This window comes from Alligator mississippiensis, chromosome 13 (assembly GCF_030867095.1).
Source record: "Alligator mississippiensis isolate rAllMis1 chromosome 13, rAllMis1, whole genome shotgun sequence".
Classification (NCBI taxonomy): Eukaryota; Metazoa; Chordata; order Crocodylia; family Alligatoridae; genus Alligator; species Alligator mississippiensis.
The window spans coordinates 40364588-40386437 of record NC_081836.1 but is presented as its reverse complement, the minus strand read 5'-3'; the positions used below and the strand labels follow the sequence as shown (position 1 = coordinate 40386437).

Here is a 21850-nt window from a genome sequence, read left to right as displayed (position 1 = left end):
TTAGAAACCTCCAGTGAAGTAATTTACTGCAGTTTTTCATTGTTCTGTAACAGTTCAGGTTTCCATACTTTTACCTCCCCACCACCCTGCCCCAATATCCAGCCTAAATCATCTTTCCTGAAAATTGAGCTTATGTCCCTCTTGCCCTTTTCAAGTGGCCATGTAGAACACTAATTCTCTTTATAAAAAGTCTTTTACATACTGAAAAAGTTATGTTGCCCCCTTGGTCTTCTCTTTTATAGTTAAACAATCCAGTTCCTTCAACCGTTCCCTCCCTCTAGGTAAACTTTCCCTCAACCAGTGGCCCACAGGCTGCATGCAGCTCACAGGGTTTCTCAGACCCCAGCAGGTGAATGTCACTGCTGCTTGCCCCCTCCCACCTCCTTGCATGCCACCAGAGTCTTTAGTTGCCATTAAGGACTAAAATCAACACCAGTGGAAAACAGGGAGCAAGTAGTGGGGGCATACATCCCCATAGGCCTTTGCTCCTCCACTAGAGGTGGGTTGCCCACCTGCAAGAAGTCCTGCATTCTGGATCTGATCCATGGGGACAGGTGAGTTGACTCCCTTGCTCCAGGTAATGTTTTCTAAACCTGGAATCTCTTCAGTTTGTCTGCTTCTTTCTTAGCGTATGGTGCCCAAAACTGGATATTCCCAAGTGAAGCTTCAGCAGCACCTAGTTGAGCGAAATAATTACCTCCTGTGTCTTGTGTAAAAATTCCTGTTAATATAATTCTGGGGTGATATCTGCTGTATCTGTATTGCAGAATCTATACTGAAGTATATTATAGAATTTTTTTTCTGTAACACGTGACTTTATTTTCATTATTCAGGCTCAGTCACAAGCAGGAATTCAGGTGCCATCACAAATAACTGCTCCTGTTTCATCCACTGGTCTGGCACAGACAGCCCCACAGATACATAATTCGCAATCTAAACAGAATTCTGTCACACAGCATGTGCTCAGTCAAGTCCAGCAAATCAGAAAGGTTTGTGAATAGCAATGAGATGTGTTGAAATAGGGTATGCTGCAATTTATGTTACTTAATAGAATCTTTACCATGCCATGCATGGTAACCTGTGTGCGCCATTAACAAATATTATCCCTTTTAAATGAGATGCCATAGTTTAACAGAAAGGATGTTCTTCCTGGTTGTGCTAAAGGTAAGTCACTTAAGGCGTCTTTAACCATGCTTCGGGGCTGAGGGGAAGGGCACTTTAATTAGAGTGGCTCCAAGAGCCATAGTACTTTGTGTATTCAGTGTCCCACACTTCAAAATGGTGGCGGGGGCCCTTTGACTAAAGCTCATTTGATGAGTTTTAGTTAAAGTATCCCCGCCACCATTTTGAAGTGCAGGGATGCTGAATACATGAGACATGGAGGCTGCTGGAGCGCACTAATTAATCACATGACTGATTAATCAAGTCTGCTCCAATGTGCTGTAATTACAGTGCTCTGGAGCAGCATCCTCACATGTCTACAGGCACCTTTTAATGTCTCTGTACTGCAGCTTCTTCATAGGATAAAATGGGACTAATACTTACTTTACTAAAAGGGTTCAAGATCCATGAATGAAAATTGTTATATTGCTGCTAGCTGTTTTGTATATGATAACAGATATATTTAATGAAGGGGAAGTGTCATTCCCAGGTTTTCATTTCTTAGGATTTTTCTGAAATAAGGACTTCATCTTAAAAGTACAGAGACTAACTTACTGGCTTTATGTAGTTTGGCAGTCCAGATTTACAAAGGGGAAGTCTAGATCCTTTTTCCTTGAAAGTGCATCATGAATGACTGAGTTACACTGAAGCTTTCTCTTAGGCCCAATTTAGAATTGAGGACAGAAATTCATACACTGTATTTTATTTTGTTGTCCACAAGGTGGAGATATTATGCATGTTTAAAATGCTTTGTCTTCAGAAGAACAGAATTCTATTCTCATGTCTCAGACAGGATATTCTTCTCAGAAAGTCTGATGGCTCATGTGCTCCCCCAGAAAGGGTGCCCACAAGTTTTTACGCTTTGTCTCTAGCATATAATTGACAAAAGTCATTTGTCAGACTGAAGCAGTTTTATAAATTTAAGGTGAAAAAGCTCAATATCACACAGTAAGATTTCTCTCTCCAAGAGTAGGTATATACTGAAAATTACTGTAGTCCGAAGGACTACAGTAATTTTCCCCCTTGATGAAGTTAAATGGCTGAAAAAGGGAGAAGAAAATGTGACAGTAACATTTAACATCATTTAACCAGTTTAATGTAAAATTAGATGGGCAATTGACAGAGTATCAATTCTTCACAGGTTTTTACACCTACTACATCCAATACAGTATTTTCCTATCAAAATCCACCTGTTACGACGCTATCACAACCTTTTATCAATAAGGGAAATACCGTTCTTCACGCTGGGAACAATCAGGTTCCTTCCGTTCAAAATGGACCCACTGTTCCTAATAAGGTAAATCTAATTCACTTGTGCTTTTCAGATCCCACTTTCCTTTTAATTCAGAATTTTCATTATTACATTACAATCATTGTATATCACTCTAAGATGAGGAGAAAATCTTTTGCATGTCAATAGGTATTACATTTGACAACTAGATTATAGTGTATCTGCTGGTAATTAATAGTTAATAAGATTGTCTAAATGTAAGACTGGTACCTCTAGTAAATTGAATGTCACGGATTTAACTTGTATGTTGTATTGCTATTTCACCCAGCCTGGCTCACCATCTCAATCCCAACCCTACATTGTACAACACACTCTGTTCAACAGTCCAGTAACCAAGACAAAAGACCCTCCACGTTATGAAGAGGCCATAAAACAGACCCGCAACATGCAAGCATCTCATCGAGAGGTAGTTTTCTCTAGTTGCCTGATAAGTAGCTGTGTTTTTTCCACAGAATTAAAGTTGTTTATCACAATGTTCTAATTACTTGGTCTCTTGGTGCCAGGATTTCTCTATATGCATTCCACTGCTACTAACATTTTGATAACTCATAATCCTAACTCTGAAAGCTCTCTTTTTTCTGTTAAACTGATTTTATTCTTTATGTAAGATTACTGCCACTCAAAAAAAAAGTTGGATGTTTACCAGTATTAATAATAGTTTGAAATTTAAGAACCTCAGTCATCTCTTAAATGATGCCTAGATCTGACAATTCTAATATTATAAAAGCCTAAGTCTGTCTGTAATGTTTTATTCATACTATGATTGACTGATGGAAACGGCCAATCAGTGCTCCAAGCATGGGGGGCACTGCCATGATTCCAAACCTGCGCCAAGGACCAGAGGGTGGGGGAGCCGAGGCCAGCAGCGCTATTAAGGACCATAGAAGAAAAGAGAAATAAAAGATTTAAACTACAAAATAAATTGGGCCTTTTTGCTAGTTCTAAAACTTAAAAAAAAAAAATAGGTCCTAATCCAGGCTAATGCTAACACAATACTTTTAGGCTTCTTGAGGTAGTTATCTGGCAACATGTTCCATACTGGTCACTCACCAGATTGCTCTCAGGGACCCAGCTGCTGCATTCCTTGGAGTGTTACAACTTGAGTCTAAACAAGTCTGGAAACTGCCCGTCATCCTTGAGTCTCTAGCACATGCTTAGGGTGCAGACTTAGGCTCTTTTCAGTTAACCTGAGAGGATTCTCCCAGGTTTTTTCTTCTAGGAGAAAAACCGACCTAGGAACATCTAAACCGACCTAGGAACAGACATTCAAATGCTGAGCCTTTGAAGACCAAAGAGTTTGCACTGCTGATATTGCAAAGCCCGGGGGCCCCTGTGCACACATCTCAGCATGCTCTGCAGGCTCCTTCAGTCTACCCAGAGACAGAATAGCAGTGGTGCACAGGGCAATCCTGACTGGCTGACCCAGATTGCCTGCGTCTCCATGCAAGGACAGAGAATTGTGGTGCGGGTTCTGTCTCCTGCTTGGTGGAAGCAGTGGAGACAGTGCAAGTGATGCACTGTCTTAGGATTGAGGGGGGAGGGAGGAGCAAAGCACCCTGGCGTGCTGGAGAATTGTGCTGTGGGTTCTCTCAGAAGACAACATGTACAGATGTTCATTCTCCCAAGAGAAACTCTCCCGGGAGCAATTTAACTTTGGTTGTTCCTCAGTTGTGTTTCTACTCAAGCAGCAATCCGGGTGAAAAATTCTGAGCATCTGTACATTTGTGGTTTCTCCTGGGGGAGAAGTAACTCTCCCAGGAGAAACTGAATGTATATACATGGACTCAGTATTTCAGATTTTCTCCTGAAAGGTGGAAACTGATAGTCCAGCAGCCTATATTGCAGTCTAGTTCTGACTCTTCAGACTCCCACCACAACTTAAATGTGCCCTTTTTTCAAAATTTCATCTAAAGTATTAGCATTAGAGTTTACAGTTTCTCTCTTTGGGTGTCATATAAAAGATGAAGGCATAACAGATAACATTTGCAACTCTGCAATGCTTACCATTAATTTTACTTGAAGAATAAAGCTTGGTTACAGATTATTAGGGCTGTGAGAAGCTTCAGTAGCTGATTCGATTTGGAGGAGATTTGGCCTGATTCGGGAGCTGAATCTCCAAATCCGAATTGAAACGGGAGACCCATTAAAAAATCCAAATCAAATCGGAAGCCTCCGATTGATTCAGAGATTTGGGTGGTCCCTGCTCACCGCCACAGGGAGCTGGACCTGGGCTCCATGCTGGGAAGTAGGGTGCAGGGGGGCTGGAGGAGGGGGAGGGACCATGGGGGGGAACCCCGGCATGGCTGCCCTGCCCGGTCCCAGCATCCCAGCACTTAAAAAGTCCCGCACTCACCAGCTGCTGCAACGGCAATTGGGGGCTCATGGCAGAGCCCTCCCGTGCAGCGCAGGGCAGTGAGAATGCCGTCACCCCCCCCCCCACACACACACACACACCTGGCACCCATGCGACAGCAGTTGCATCGTGTGGGTGCAGTGCAGCTCAGCAGGGCACCGCGTACTGTCCTAGAGCTGGGATGTGGCTCCAGCAGTCACCCAGACCCCAGCAGGACTCAGCCCAAGTAACCCCAGGTCCCAGACTGCGTAGAGCCCCGCAGCACCCTGCTGAGCTGCGCTGCACCTGTGTGATGCGAATGCTGCTTTGCGGGTGCCAGGCAGGGAGGGCCAATGCCCGCTGCCCCGCGCTGCATGAGGGGGCTCTGCCACAAGCCCCCAGAGCCCCCGATTGCCAGTGCTGCAGCCAGTGAGTGCGGGACTTTTTAAGCGCTGAAAAACTGGGGCTGGGAGGGGCAGTCCTGGGAGGGCTGGGTGAGCGGGCAGGTGGTGGGGCCCCGCTTGCTGCTGCCACGCCCCTGCTACCAACACTGCTGCTCCCACCTGTTTGATTCAGAGGAGATTTGGCCTGATTCGGTGGCCAAATCTCTGAATCCAAATCAGCCAAATTTAATTGGGACAGTGATTCGAATCACCAAATCAAATCACTGTCCCTCTGAATCCACCAAGTCTGAAGCTGAATCAAATAATTGCTGCTTCATGCAGGCATACAGATTATTAGAAGAAACAACTTCCTAAATGCAGTTTTACAGCCACACCAGCGTCCCCTACTACAGAAGCCAGTTTAACCACCCCTTCTGTCCCTACTTCTGTCCAAAACGTCCTCTGTCTCTCCCAGTCTTTCCCTGTAAGAAATGCCTTGTTGGTAGTTTTTGACTTTGTCTATTTTCTACCCTCCTTTCACACAAGTGGAGGAAGTATGATCCCTACTGCAGCCAAAGTTGGATAGATGAGGGAGCCATCTGGTGACACAGCAGTTTATATTGTGATAAACTTCATACCCACCAAATTAGGCTCTGTGGATAGGATTCCTCAAATCAATCAAATCCAGTCCCATCCTGTCTCAAGCAGCCACATTGTATATAATCTTGTTAATAACTTCAACTCAGTTCATTTTAAAGCTTTTTAGGCTTCTTGCCCCCTTTCTGCTACTGGAAAGTAGTTCCACTGTTATTGCTTTGGTCAGCATTTCAATTTCTTGGCTAAATTTATTCAAGGTCAACTTACATCAATCTGTTTTGTGCCACCATTGTACTTCAAGTTAAATTCCATATTCCTTTCAATGCAAAATACCTTCACATTTAACATGCATCTAAGGTTTTTTTGGATTGTTTTCTATAAGTAGAGAAAGCAAATATCAAATAGTGACATTTACAGGGAAATAACCTCTTGTGCATACAGGAACTACTGTATTTTTTTTAAAGAAAGAGGAAAACAATACCCAGCTTTTTGCTATGAAATACTACAACTATAACTGTACAAATCTCTCCTAGTCATCCTCTCTTGCTTTACATCTCCCAGATAATATCATTTTCTGTTCTGTCAAGCTAGTTTGAGATAAAACCTTTTTTAGAAGGAGTGCATCAGTTTGTCTTATAGTGTCCCATGTTTTAATAATCTGTTCACAGAGAAGAGGAAATGCAGAGTATCTTCATCCAGTTAGTGTCAGCTGTTTCTTCACTCACAAGCCATTTAGTGATAAAGATTTGTCAGTTATATTTAAAGTAGCTAGTTCACATAGATGTTAAATGGCTTAAGTTATGACATTAGCCCACCTGGCATGATAACCAGGTCAGTGTTGTGGTCACAACTGTCATCTTAACTGCACAGGTTTTGTGTACTTCATAAGCATCCATCACAAGCATTTGATTCAGTTTAACAGAGGACCTGGTCACCAAAATCATGCTTTCTGCAGACAATTCAGTATAAGCTCCTCAGTTATTCATTTTCTTACCTGCACTTAAACAAATATTCTTTCAGGGAAATTGTCCCTTGACAGGCCTTTATGCTGAGAAGCTGTATATGGAGGGAGTGTACAACCATCTGCTGTCACACAGAGAATTAGAGTTATCTGCTGCTTCTCCTTTCCTGTCATGATGATCACTCGCACCTGTTTTTTCCATGTTTTGGGAACTGTGATATTGCTTGGCATGCCAAAAAGCACAGCATCCACATTTCGTATCTGTCCACGTTGATACTCTTAGAAGAGAACATAGCAATAAAGAGCTGAAGTTTTAAAAGCCTTGCTACAAAACCCTAAGAGAGCTTCTGCCACACGAGTCCACCTGCAAACTGAAAAGCCTTACTGCTTCAGAATTTTTTTTATCAAATCCAAACTGGCGATTTGTGGATGTGGTACACCAGTTGTATGTAATGCAAATCCTCATACACTTTGGCACAAATCACTTTTCAGCTCATGGGAAAGCAGAATTTCATTGTTCAACTAGGAAATTGTTGGCACTCTTCCTGATTTCTTGCGTCCGGGAAGTTTTGATTTTAAGTGTCCATTTCCCAACACAAACTTCATTAACTCTACACTTCCTTGTTGCTGATCTGTTTTAATTTGTTTTGATAAATTCCATTTTTTAGTTTAAAAGAAGCTGTAGATTCATACTAATGATCCATGACTCCTATTTATTTTAAAACAGCTGACTTGTGTCACGGATGATTCAAGATGGACAGTCACATCCCTGTGTGTGTACTTCCTGGCATTCACAGCTTTTATCAGCATTTTTACTGTAATACATGAGTTGTATTTATCTATCAACATTTACTTAATATATTATTTACTGTTACTGCATAACTATTTTTCCAATCATCATGCTCCCTGAGGCCTAGCAACTGCCTTAATTTCAACTAGATTACGAGTCTCTATAGCTTTGGTCTGCTAACCTAAACAAATAAACTATTATTCTCTTCTTTTGAGAGCGGTTCTGTTTTTCTGGTCTTCACTGTATTTACTTTTGCTTGAATTAATCTTTGTTTTTTGGGGTTTTTTGTTTGGTTTTTTTTTTTGAAGACGCATAACAAGAATTGTACAGATAAGATCCTACTAACCTTGTATAGTGGCATTAATACTTGCCTGTACTTGAAATACTTTACTTGACCTTCCCCAAGATCCTTTTTGTCATTTCCATGGCTGCTCTATGTTGGTGGCACATAGTCATTGACTGACAGAAGACTCAGGTACCTATCCCAGGGTTTGCCAACCGGTGTGCCACAGCATTTTGGGTTGGAACCATGCCCCCTGCCTCCTGCTGCTGCGGACACAGACAGATGGGGAGCATGGCTGCAGCCCAAAATGCTGTTTGACTGGCCGTATGCCACCCCTCCCCGTCAGTGTCTGGCTGGTCAGACCCCCCCACAAATCGGTGTCCTGTGTGCAACAGCGCTTTTTTATTTAAGCAAATGTGCCGTGGGGCGAAAAAGGTTGGGAAGCGCTAATCTATCCTAATCTATTGTGATACGCCTACAGGGCTACAGGTTGTAACAGAAATTGTTTTAATCTCTGAGTGTGTATCATCCTGCAATATTCCAATCCATCCCATTTCTTCCTATATATTCCTGTACTCTTCTGCATTCACTCTGCCTCCTAACGTTTTGTCAAAAAGTTTCATGAGCATGAAAATATCAAATTCAATTTTCAATCTTTGAGAAATTGAGGCAGCACTGTGGGCTGAACAATAGGGCTTTGCAGGCCAGATCTGGCCTACATATCTTTGACACCCCTGGTTTACAAGAATGTGTGAAGACTTGCTTTGGTGAGCACAGGACAAATGAAACAACCAGACATCTTTCTTGCGTTACAGCACCAAACCTTTCCAGCCAGCTTCCTAATCCTTAACTTTTCCCACAGCAACACACCATTTCTGGCCCAGGCTTTTTGCTAAGGATTAAAAGTCAGAAAACTGAGCCCAGCACCTTTCCCTTTATTTCCACCTTTCCTGAGCAACACATATCCCTTCACACCTTCATTCCAGAAGACATGATTGCTATTTCACCATATTTATAGTCCCTCCAGAATTCACTTTTGTGTCTTGAACTGATAGGTCTTGTTCCTCCACTTTGTTGTCTAGGCTGTATAGTTCCCTGCCAATCCCCTCCCTTCCTCTCCCTTTTTGTAAGTTAAAAAACTCTTACCAGTCATGCTAGCCTTGAGCCCAAGTTAGTAACTTGGGTATTATTGTGAGAAGCTGGCATCAGTTATCTTATAGTAAGGTCTGCGTGACAAAGAATAACCCTTTTTTCCATTACAGGTTTCCAGTGCACACAGTCAGCAGATGGATGATCTCTTTGACATTCTCATTAAGAGTGGAGGTAAATCAGTTTAAAATAGTATATGATGCACAGATGTGAAGCAGTTTAGCAAACTGACAGAAGTTGGGAATAAGTTAAGATGCAGTAGTATGACTAAGGAAGGAAGTGCCACTGTAGAGGTTTCTTTGCTAGGGCAGGCAATATTTATAAATCATCTAAGGTATTACTTCTTCAATTTTCCCCTACGTCTGTATAGTTCTTTACTCAGCTGAGAATACTGCCTGACTGCAGATATGTCACAAGCTAAAGTTCTGTTCACGCTGAAGAAAAAGGAAAATAGTTATTCATCCACTACACCAAGCTTATAGCTGTTGTTTGCAGTTTGTTAGTTTAAAACTTTTGGATACTGTCCTAGTAGTAGTTATTCAGGAGCTAGTTTAACTAGGCAACTCTTGCTCTATTTATCAATGTTTGCATCTCATTTCACTGCAAATGAAATAATATTGGTCATCTGTTTATAAATGTAAAGTATGGTCTATGGTCGTGTTCCTGCCCTGCCCAAGTTGTATTTGAATCTGTGTTCTGAAACGTCATAGTAAAAGGCTGGAAAACTTTTTGCATAATTAAATTTAAAATAAGAATTGAGCTACTTTAACTGGAGAACAGTTTCTGAGCTGAGACGTATGATTATCTGATGTTTCAATGCACAGTGAGTTATAGGATGTCACAAGCAGGGAAAGAAAGAGAGGAAGATGATAGGGAAGATGCAGTTGATTTTAGTCCAAGATGTTTTCAGGACACCCATCACTAGGTGAGTTGTATTAGCAGGCTTCAGCCACTAATAAGTATTCAGAAGTTCCTGTAGCCAGAATCTTATACAAATATTTTTATATATTTAAGGTCTCTTTAGCCTCCTGAACCACAAAACATGTTATCTCCCAAATTCTCTAAAATCTCTGTCCCCTTACAACCATTATCATCCCTGAGGACTAACAACTGCTTTAATTTCAGCTAGATTATGAATAAATTTGGAGAGCTGCTTCAGTCACCCTGCCTGGGTAGTTCAGGTATTTAGGTCTCTCAGTTCCCTTTTCTATCAGGCTTCAGTAACAGCCTCCAAGAACAGCATGTTATTTCTGCCAACTTAGTAATAAACTGTAAGAAGCAGAAATCTATCATGATTGCTTGAGGCTGCAGAGCTGTTCCAAGTGCCATCAAGGAAAACCTCACCCTTGTTCTTACTGTTCACCATGTCTGTATCATGCAGGATGGAAGGGAAAGAGACAGACACATGACAAAGAAAAAAAATGCATAAAATAAATAATGTCTTAGTTATTCTCCATTCCTTCTTGTCATCTGTGTGTTTCTTCCTATGTAAGAATATCATTCTTGTAATTCTAGTCTTTAAATCAGTGGCTGAGGGCTGCACGCTCTTCAGGCCACAATAACAGAAGCTGCAGTAGCAGGAGCCATACCAGGGGGGACCATGGAGCCCAGGGGCTGCATGTCCCTGTTCTGCCCCCACCCCCACTCCCCCCAACATGGGCACACTACATACCCGGATGCCCCTTCTGCTGCACCATGCCCCACTGCTACCACACCACAGGCCCAGGCACTCCTGCTATTTTTTAAACAGATTTTCCTCTTACCGCACACCGCCCTGCCGCTTCTCTGTGCACTCAGGTAACCCCCTTCCTTCACCCCGCAGCACTGCACCCCACCCTCCAACTGTACTTCACATTCCCTGATGCTTCTCTCCCACCCTTCACTTCACTGCACCCAGGTGCAGCCTCCCAGCTTCATTCCGCACCCCCATTGCTTGACTGCATGCAAGGCGCCTCCCTGCTGCACAAGGAAAAAAAGGGGAAGGCCAGAAGGAGGGGTAGTCTGAAGCCCCCAGCTGTTCCTGCAACTGAAGAAATGGGGCAAGCTAGATGTGCCTGAAACTTCCTGGTTCTTTCAAATGCTTGGTGCATGGAATCCTATTTCTGCTACTGAACCTGAAAGAAGAGCTTTTCTATTCAAGACATGTTTACCAGGGATCCTAGTTTTCCGTTTACCACAGAAAAACATGGAATCCTTGTTTATCCATAACTTACTGAAAGCATGACGGTGTCTTGCAGCAAGCAGTGCAATTTCTGCTGTCTTTTATTTTTCCCGTGTTATTTGCTTCTCAGCCAGTCAGGCCACAGCTTGCTGCGGGATGCCACCCTGTTTTCAGAATGTCATGGATAAACAAATTTCTGTGTTTTTTAAACAGAGATTCTCCCTTTTTTTCCCAGGGAAAACTGGGGTCCCTGGTGTTTACTATAGGATAGAAGTGCATCTCAGATGGTTTCTACGCCTCTGGCCAAATTTTTCTGTAAACTAATGCTGTAAAATTCTGACTCCCAGTTTAGAAGTCAGTAGGTCATTTTAAATAAGAAGCAGCCACTAACACATAGTTATCAGAGTACCTTAAATAGAGAGAGTAGTGAATTAACCTGTTGTCCAGAATAATTAATGGCGCAATTAATTAGGTAATTTAATTGATTGATTGACTCAAGAGCTGAACAAGAGAGGAAGGGACAGATCATCAGCTTGTCTTCTGTTTGATTTTGAAATAGCCAACTGGATTCTGACACATACTTGAAGTGATGAACATGATAGAGGCTTAAATTCTATTACTATGCTAAACAAATATCACATGGTCAACAGCTGAAAGCAAGGAAAGATATTTTTGAGCTTCACAGGAGAAGCATAACTGATTACAGTGTAAGGGTATGTCTGTACTCCACAGTTTCTCAGTAGGGCAAGTTAGCCTGTGTGGAGTTCAGTATATGTTATATCTTAAGTGTCAGCAGTAGCACTTCAATTTAGGTAGGACAGTCTTGCAATTATTCTGTCAATACTAGAGGAAATAAACAATTGCAAGTTCTGTATGTTACAAAACAGGAAAAATATATTCAGAGTAAAGCATTGATAAATATTTTCAACTATAGGCTACAAATATAACAACACATTATGAAAACCTGAACTACTGGAGAAACATAAAATATGTGCATATATTTATTATTTAATGGCTAACATCCTGCCCAATTTGGACAGAAAAAAATATGAAACAGTCTCCAAGTCATCATGTATGTTAAGGAGGGAGAAATCGAAGTAATTTTATTTAAAGTTGCATAAACAAATTTTGTACAGTAGCTACTGGGAAACATTTATATTGCTGTCAGAAGGAAGAAAGTAGCTACTGCTAATAACCGATTGTAGGTTATTAGTTGGTTCTTGAGACACATTCTAAAATAAGAGTGTTTCTGCTTCTCAAAGTACAATTGCAAGGTTAAGAAAATTACTTGCACAGTGTAGGATTTCTATAATCAGATCTAGGGAGCAATGAGGAGACACGTGACTAAACCAGGGTTGGGCAAAATCCAGCCACAGCAGACTCCATTTCCCAGCAGCCCCTGCCTGTGTCACTGGCCAGTTTCCATGGAGACCTCAGGAATGGCAGCACCGTGACAGCGCACAGCCAGGGTTTCCATGGAGACTAACCCCAGCAGCACTGACAAGGTGTGCTGCAGGATGGAGAGTTACTCCAGTTGCTGAGACAAAGCACAGCGCTGGCAATGACAGCATGGTCCAGAGCTGGGGCAGAGCTGTGATCTGTTGCCTGCATGCTTTGGGCAAGGGTGTGCAGGCAGTGGATAACGGCTCTGTCCCAGCCACTGTACGATTTCAGCCTGGAGCAGCTTCCCTCCGTGACAGCGCTACTGGGGCTGGTCTCCATGGAAACCCCAGCCCCACACTGCCATGCCACTGCCACTACTGGCATTGGTGATGCATAGGGGGTTCACATGGGAGCACATGCACCCCTTGAGCGTGGCAGTGCACCCCGCCCCACCTGCAGCCAGTCGCCGCTCACCAGAATGGAAGAACAGGATCAAGAGGGTCATTGTCCCCTGTGAAGTAAAGTGTGAAGTTTTACACAAGCTTTTGTTCCATGTGATACCTGAAAGCTTGTCTAACTTTATCCCAGCCATGCAGTTGGTCCAATAAAAGATACCATCCACAAAAAGTCTTGCCTCTCACATGCTTCCTGGACCATTACAGGTACAAATCACTTATTCAGGTAATAAGCAATGGGCCTTCCTAACACTACTGGTGATGTTAACTTCCTTGGGGCTTCTTGACTGAGGAAGAATTGCGACATTATATCCTAAAAGTTGAGGATGAGCAACAACAAAAAAAAAAGAAAAAAAAAAAAGAAAAGGAAGAACGTAGGGGTGTGTGTAGGTGTTCATTTCTAGCTGTGGAAATTTTAGAGAAATTGTTCTGGGAATGAAGCAGTACAAGTATTCATCCTGCAACTGCCCCGCTTTCCTGCTGTCCCCACTTTCAAGGCCAGGGATCAGTCTGGGGAAGGTGTAGGGCACAGACACTGCTCCCAGTCCTGTCTGTTCTCCCCCTTTCTTCCCCCCCCCAGCATAAGGGGCTGTGGGCACAGACTTCAACATGCCAAGTGTAGGGGAGTTTCTCCCTCATGCAGCACATGCACAGGGCTGCACTCATAGCCCCATGTGTGGGATTGCAGGCACAGGCTCTGAAGCATCACACAACGTGTAGCTCAGTGAGATTAATGTTGCTGTAGAAAAGAATAAGTTCTGCCCTAGCCCCCTGCTCCTAGTAGAGTGCTGTGCTGCTCTCAGTTCATTTTATCCAATGACTATTAAATGCAAGGGGCCATGGCTCAGCTTCCAGAATACAGCCTGGATAAAGAATGGATAAACACCTAACATGTGTCCAGATGGTTACAGCACTGTACCGGGAAGTTAGAGATGCAGTTTCAGAGCCCCTTTGGGTGAAGCCCCCTCGGACCTGGGCCTGTTGCTTCCTTGGGACATGCCCTCAGCTGTTGAGGAATAAAACTACCCGCCCCAGAGTTTCCCCACCCAGATGAATGCTCAGTTACGTGTGTATGTAGCCAGGCTGTGCTGGCCACTTAACCATCTGCAGTTGTAGAGGGAGGGCCAAACAACCAGGTATGCAGCTAGAAAACAGCCATTTATGCTCAGAAAGGGAAACAGAATTCCACACCCATGTTTTTCTTGCTTTCTACTTAGAGCAAAAAGTCAGTCCCTGCCCAGAGAGCATTTAATTATTGTTTCAGGTGCTGTAAAAAGCATAGAGTCCTTGACTAAAGGCAGTAAAGAAATAAATACTAATTTTTGAACACATGGTGATCTTTACTGATTTATTTTAACTTTCCTTTTTGCAGAAATTTCCCTTCCAATAAAGGAGGAACCATCTCCAATTTCCAAAATGAGACCAGTTACAGCTAATATCACCACAATGCCAGTGAATACAGTAGTATCTCGTCCACCACCACAAGTGCAAATGGCACCTCCTATCTCCTTAGAACTGGCAAACAGTTTAGAAAACCAACTTGAAGCGCTCTTGGATGGAACTTTGCCCCCCGGTAATGAAATTCCTCCGTTAACAAGCAGCAGCGAAGACAGAGAGTCATTTTCTCTGATTGAAGACCTTCAAAGTGATCTGCTCAATCACTCCAGCATGCTTGATCACTCCCAGTCACCCATGGAAACATCTGATCCTCAATTCACTGCTAATAGTTCCTGTTTATCTCTTGACCTTTCTGACACAAATTTAGACAATATGGAGTGGTTAGACATTACCATGCCCAATTCCTCATCAGGGCTCACTCCTCTTGGCTCTACTGCCCCAAGTATGTTTTCCACTGACTTTCTAGATCCTCAAGACCTACAGTTGCACTGGGATTAAGGTATAAAAGTGCAGCCAATAAGAATGTGACTTTCAAAGATCTGTTTACAGTGTAGGTTCATTGTTACATCATTCTGATTGCAATTAAAGTAAATTACCACAGAATGATGGGAAGGAGAAATGTTCGATGAGAAGCCTTCACTAATGTTGAAGTACATGACAATGAATTACTGAGTGTCTCAGTAATGCAGGTCAGGGGCATTGGAGTGTTATACTACACAGGTCAGAAAAGGATGGTTGTATTTATTAATAAAAAGTACTGCCAAGGTGAAGCATGAAACATGTATATGTAAGAATTAGCATTAATACCTTTGCCATGCTCAAATTGCATAACATGAGGCCACTGGTTAGAACTGAAACGGAAGAAAAATAGGACAGATTTTATTCTGCTGTATGGACAGAGAGAGCATACATTGGGGGAAGGGAAGGTATCACTGCACTTAATTGTTCCTGTGGACAGCCTGAGCCAAGAGCAAGATGCATTGTGAGGGCAAAGGCAACTAAAAGCACTGGCTGGTTCAGTGAAATTTCACTTGTATCTAGTCCTTTAATTTGTTTGTTTTGTATTTCGGTTTGTTTTGTGACTTTTTAAACTCTTTTCTCACTCTATTTCAATTTTAAATACTGAGGGGAGGACATAACTGCATCCCAAGAGATATTTTAAGTGTAATTGTGAATAATCCACTGTAGAAAAGGCCAGGTATTTTGAGAACACTGAATTTTCCACTCTGGATTTAATAGATGGTTTTAATGTGTATATCAGACAGGTATTTGTATACTTTTTATTGTTGTGGCTTGTACAATTTACTTCTGTGGGGGGAAGGGTAGCAGTAGGCATAACAACCAATGGACTCTAGTATTCTAATAGTAAATATCCAATTTCACTCCCATTGTTTGATAGCATTTGCTAAAGAGATTCATCTGTCAAAATATCACAGTGAATCACCTCAGCACATTATATTGTTTTCAGTCTACTACAAGAATTTCTGGTAAAGCTTTTTAGGGCTCTGATTTTGCAAACGCCTGTGCACAAATGATCCAATCAAGTGCAATATGTTTGCAGGATCAGCCCCAGCTTGCACAGGATATAATGACATTGTAGACAACTTAACTTCATCTACCAGTACCTAACCCTGGTTGAAACTGTTCAAAAGCAATCCTAAGACAGCACTGTTGAAGTGGAGAAAAATAGGAAGGCCTCAAGATACACAAGTAAACACTGCTAAATGAAGATGCACATTTACCAAGCTGGAATGCACATTATTTGCGTGGCAGGTATGTAGTAAAACATGAGCAGTCCTTCACTTGCTTATTCTTCTTCTTGACTATTTCCATGTTAGCTTCAGTTGAGTTGCATCATTCTTTGTAGAATCTAAGTGGGAGTTATATATTCTGGAACACTATATTTTGCTTTCCATACAATCAATGTAGCTGTACTGATGTGGCTAGTATTAGTCGCACATAGCCATCAAAAACCATTAGTTCTTTTAAGATTATATAAAAACAGTATTTGGGATGAAAATTGGTCTCAGTTCAGAAACAATTTGGGTTTTTTCAGTTTCAGAAATAAAAGTTGCCAAGTAATTATTTTCAGGGGTGACTTAGTGAAAACTAAGTGGCTATTAACTTTATAATAATAACATAATAACACATACCAAAATGAACTTTTAAAATATCATCTTTCAGATATTCAAGTTCCAGAATTCCATGTTGTTGAAATATCCTTAGTGCCTAATTCTATAATATAGTCCTTTCTGCTTCTTCAAACATGTGTTCACAAAGGATTGCATCACACTTTCAGGCCTAAATAGCATATGTACATTGGGATCTGTCAGATCAGTGAGATTGGTTTAATGACAATTACACCTGTATCTAAAAAAAACCCCAAAAAACTGCAAGCATTTAATGAAAAGTCACATTTATGAAGTCACATTGCAGTTTACTTTTAAACTGCATGTCCTTTAAAGTCGAAATGTCGTGTATTAGGGTTGTCCCACAAGGAAAAGGACACTAGTTTGAAGTTAAGAACATTATCCTTATCCTACATTGTTGTGCATAGATATTGCCATCCATATCTGTGTAAGCAATGCTCAAGGGCAATATTGCATTGAGACTGCCTGCCTTAAATTCTGATTATCTTGGCTTTGGTATATATGCACATGAGCACACTTTTAATGTAGTGTTCTGTTTTTAAGTATTGATAACTATGGTAGGACTCTTGTGAACATGACTGAACAAATATCTGCATCTTTTACCTTTCCACTTGACCATGCTCCCTTGGGGCTGATCCTGTGAGGTGCTGAATACCCTCAGCTGTTACAGAAGTCAGTGGGAGTTAGAGGCTTTTCACACCTTGCAAGAGAGGTGGGTTCTTGGTCTGGTAGGAGGACCTCTATGAAATGTATATTGTTCTACACTACTGTATGTTAGTGTATTATGTAAAATATTGTACTAAAAATGTGCAGTATAAAAATGTAGACAGACCAAAGATGATAGTAACAGAATGGCCCCTTTTGTTTGTGCTTTCTGTTTAAATGTGATGGGTACAAATTCAATTAAAATCAGTTTTCTATTGGAGGAAAAAATTAGCCAGACTAGCACAGAGAGAAATTGTACTGTCATTTTGATGTGCCTGTAAATATAGCTCAAAACTGGCAATATTATGCAGCATCTTGCTACACAAGTATCACTGGCAATGTAGTTTATTAACCAACCCATAGGAATCTGAGTGCAGGTGGAAGAAGTACCCAAGCCTCTGAAATCTGTCAGTACCAATACTGAGTTGTTTTTTCCCCTAACCTGGTCAATGCACACACACACACACACAAAAGGGATCAGTATGAAGTTCTAAAAATGCAAGTATTTTAGTGTATGGGGTATGATTATTTTTTGTACGTTTCAGAATTACATGTATTATAAAACCTCATGTATAATGGTTTGCTTTGGATAATATGTTCTGAAATGTGCTACAATATTTGCCATATTCATGTATACCTGGTATTGTGAAAAGATTTTCTTGCTTAGATTTTTCTTTTTGTGCATGTTTTACATGATCATTTTTGTAACACAAATAGGATATATACATCTTGAAACTCTAATATAACTGTACAGTTTTGTGACTGCCACAATTAGAATGACGTCTCATTGTGCAAACAGTTGAAAAAGAATGTACTAGTACTACACTTGCCATGTACTGGCTGAAGTAGACTAACAAGAGACATGGTCTAATTGCTGTCAGTGGATAGTAACTTTATAACTAAGGGAAAAGTTTTATCAAAACAAAGACCACCTTTTTGTCACTAAGCACAGAAACAGTGTTTCTTCTGCACTTTTTAGTGCCATTCAACATTTGTTGAGGCATGTAAGTTTACATGCATTTTTTCTAGAACACTATTGATGGTTCTTTATATTTGTCATAAATTCAACAGGCTTTTCTGAAGGGTTAAATTTATGGTAGATTTTTTTTCAAGCAACCCTAGGACCGAATCCTGCAATCTGAGCTTGCATAAATGTGGGCTTGTGAAATTAGGCTTTAGCATTTAGGAAAAATTTTCTATTCTATGCTGATGTCTTTTTCAAAAGTTATTTGAAACATTGTTGGGTCACCCGTATGAGTAGCTGTAAGGTAAACAGGTGTACAAAATTCCAAGAGAAAACATCCATATGTTGCTTAGTTAACACATTTAGCTATCTGAAACTTGTAGTTGATAGGCAACATCATAACCCAGAGCAAGCTGTTTGACTTCTCTAAGGATCATAAAAGCAAGTAAAATGCAAATCACAGAATACTTTTAACTGGAAGGGGGCATTATGTAGTAAAAATGCAGTAAAGCTAGCTGACTTGTAAAGAATCATTTTTATTTGGATAGAATCATTGTATTTTTAAACTCTTTAAGCAAATTCTATTAAAACTGGAAAGAAAAATTAGTTCTACAGAATTCTGAATAATGAACCCTTAATGTCAAAACACACTGCACTACTCTTAAATCTTTAAATTGCAATCCAGCAGCATTTAAACAAAGTATGGTTGCATATTTTCCTGTCATTTCATTAACATACGGAGCAAATAAAAAAAATATACAGGAATGTAGAGCATGCAGCTGTTTTATAGATGCTTTTATTCTATTTGTTATGTATTTCTAGTATAGGAATATCATCTGAACTCTTATAAAGTTCTTAAAATAGTTTGACCTGAAAAATTAAGCAAAAGAAAATCCTATCAAATATTTTTTTTTAAACACCTGTCAGTACAATTTGATACCTGAAAGAAGAGACTTCTTTTATTCTGAGGTGTCTGATTGAATAAAAAAACCTTGCATTTGGTATATAAATGCAGCTTTAGAAATCTAGCAAGTGTCATGCTGACTGTGGCTGTGTACTGACATTTATTTCTGCTGGAAGAAATTGCTTTGCAGGCCAGGTCTCCAGCCAGGGAGCTCTCTGGGTCACCCATGCCCTTAGGGGAGCCCCTAAACTGGCAGTCTGTCCTCTCCCCTGCCTAGGAAGGGGGCAGGCTGTCAAGTGGCAGGTGGCTGCTGTTGAAAACCCACAGACAGTCCCAAGAGGAGGTAAGCTGGAAGAAAGTGTGGAGACTTTCAGTCTCTTGGGAGAAACTCTTCCAAGAGCAATATAACTCTGGTTGTTCCCAGGTTATTTTTCTCCAGAAATAGCCATTTTACCTCTTGGAAAAAAAAGCTTGAATGTCTGCAGAGTTTTGTTTTCTACCAAGAGCTAGGCAATTCTCCCAGTAGAAACTGAACATTTGTATGTGGCCTTAGTGAGAGCAGTGTTTCAGAGAAAAACAGGAAATCAGTGTACCTTGACTCTAGAGCTATAATGTCATTTTTGGTGGGGTAAAGAATACTGCTTAGATATTCAAAAGATACATAGTCTCAATAAGTTCTACTAATACAATGTTTTATTTAATAGGAACCAAAGGATTGCCATTTTTATTGCCAAAGGAGGCACTTTGTATTTTGAAGCATTGAAAATTCAGTCCCAAAAAGTATTATCTGTTTAAAATGATCTTTTTTTAATTAAGGATGTATATATTTTGAAGTTGATTTTGATGTATAACAGTACACATTTGTTTTGCTGTTTGAGCAACTGTTTTAGGTAATAAACACAGGCTTCTTTTCAGATAGCTGTTTCTTCACTGTACTGCTTGCAGTAAAATAATGCTTACAGTCAGTGGTGTTTCTCTTCTTATTTTCATGGTCAAAATTATGTCTTAGCATCTCACTTGATGAAAAAAAGAAGATGAATACCTGTCTGTACAGCTCTCTTCATTTACATGCTACATCAATAAAAAAGTATGGCAATCAGGGCATCCATTCATGTATTGCCTTTCTATAAGAAACCATGATGCCTTTGTATTTGCTGTTTGCACCCCTGAAATCAATTCCATGTTTGAATGCCATATGTTTTGCACATTGTACTGTATATATGTAATGCATACTGTATTTTTATATGTGTAGTACATTTATCAAAATTTTTGTACATAGTGGCAATATTGTAGCTACTGAGGAAATGTTTGATACCTCAGTATTTTGCTATTTGTGTCTCAAATAAAAAAAATGATAAACTGCATACATTTATTGTGTTCAACTAAAACTGTGAGGGAAATATCAGAAAAAGCCACAAAGAACTTAATATGACATTAGTAATATTCAACAAGATAACCACAGTCCTGATTTGTGTACTGTTTTTTACTGATCCCCTCAATCTCAAAAGGAATGAGAATAAAAGTTCATGACACAGATCCCCTGCAAAGACAAACGTCATGTTACATTCGAGAACTATATCAGAAGATACTTAGTGTATGTGCTTCATTTACCTGAAACCACAGGGGGGAAAAATTGTCAGCATCTGCAGTGAATGACAAGAAAGCGAAGGTAAACTAAAATTGCCTGCAAAAACTAAAGAGGGTGAAAACAGAGATGTCACAGATCAACTATGAGAGTAAAAGTCTTGCCACTTGGAAAGTAAATACACAAAGCATCCTTTACATGCAGGAATCTTTCTTCATGCGTATAGTCTAAATTGGAAGGCATAGTACTGTCCTCCTCCTAGGGCTTTTGGAGATGAGTAAAAGGGGATGTACTGCTTTAGGCCATAAGCCATAATATGCTGTAGTAGAGATTGATTTATCAAATTCAGTTTTCTTATATATGATGCATCAACAGAAAAAGATAACATTGCCTTAAAGAACACGGCCAACTTGCCAGATTATCTCATATAACCAATGGAATTTATAAATACAGTGTATAGACATCCTAATGTTTAGTCGGTGTTTAAAAAAAAAAAGCAATACTGCTTTTTTTTGTTATTGAACAAAGTGAGGACACACTAGTTTCACAATTCCTAAATAATGATTTTCTATTTTTAAAGAAATCCAGTTCCTCTGGACCAGTACCCCTACTATTTACAAATAAACTTTATGGTGGAGAAAACGCATTAAATTCCTTGCTGTTTTATGCTGTTAATTTCTAGTAGTTTAAGATTCTGATCTGGGCTTAACAAACTCTTCATAGCCGTCCTCTCTGAGAAGCTCTCAGCAGCTGTCCTCAGGTGGAACATAAGGTCTTGTGTTCCATACTCACAGCGACCATTTCTTCAAGACTAATAATCAAGAGATATATAGCTGGTTCCCTTTACCTCCAGGAGGTGACTGCTGCATCCACTATTTAGTAGCTTTCACAAAAGCATAAAGCAGGGTCCTAAGAAGGTTTAGTCAATGATTGTCTTGTGTAAAAGAGTCAGTAAATCAGCCTCATTCTCAGCCTTGAATTTATTCTTTGTTCCTTGAGTACTCTTCTAAGCTAAGTATAGACAATCAAAAAGCCTAAGGCTGAGTTGATTCAATCTTTGCAGGTTAGTCTAAACTGTGTAGATTGAACCAATAAGCAAGTAAACAGACATTCACTTTTGATTCTGGAAATGCAGCCACATGACCCAGGCCAGAAGCTGGGGGACACTAGAGCATGCCTCCCTGCTTGGCTGCAGCAG

General features: G+C 40.6%; 1 protein-coding gene across 5 annotated transcripts in view; it reads left to right on the top strand.

The window, feature by feature from the left end:
* MRTFB (myocardin related transcription factor B) overlaps positions 1–20431 on the top strand; it is a 158060-nt gene extending 137629 nt beyond the window's left edge. For 4 of the 5 annotated variants that reach the window (XM_059716453.1, XM_019494676.2, XM_059716452.1 and 1 more), the window contains 5 exons: positions 834–989; positions 2303–2458; positions 2721–2858; positions 9061–9121; positions 14319–20431. In XM_059716453.1, coding sequence (XP_059572436.1) covers positions 834–989; positions 2303–2458; positions 2721–2858; positions 9061–9121; positions 14319–14842 — 1035 coding nt within the window. In that variant the 3' untranslated portion in view covers positions 14843–20431. The remainder of the gene's footprint in view (positions 1–833; positions 990–2302; positions 2459–2720; positions 2859–9060; positions 9122–14318) is intronic. The other variant, XM_019494677.2, reaches the window with a different exon arrangement.
* Positions 20432–21850: the final 1419 nt, after the last annotated feature.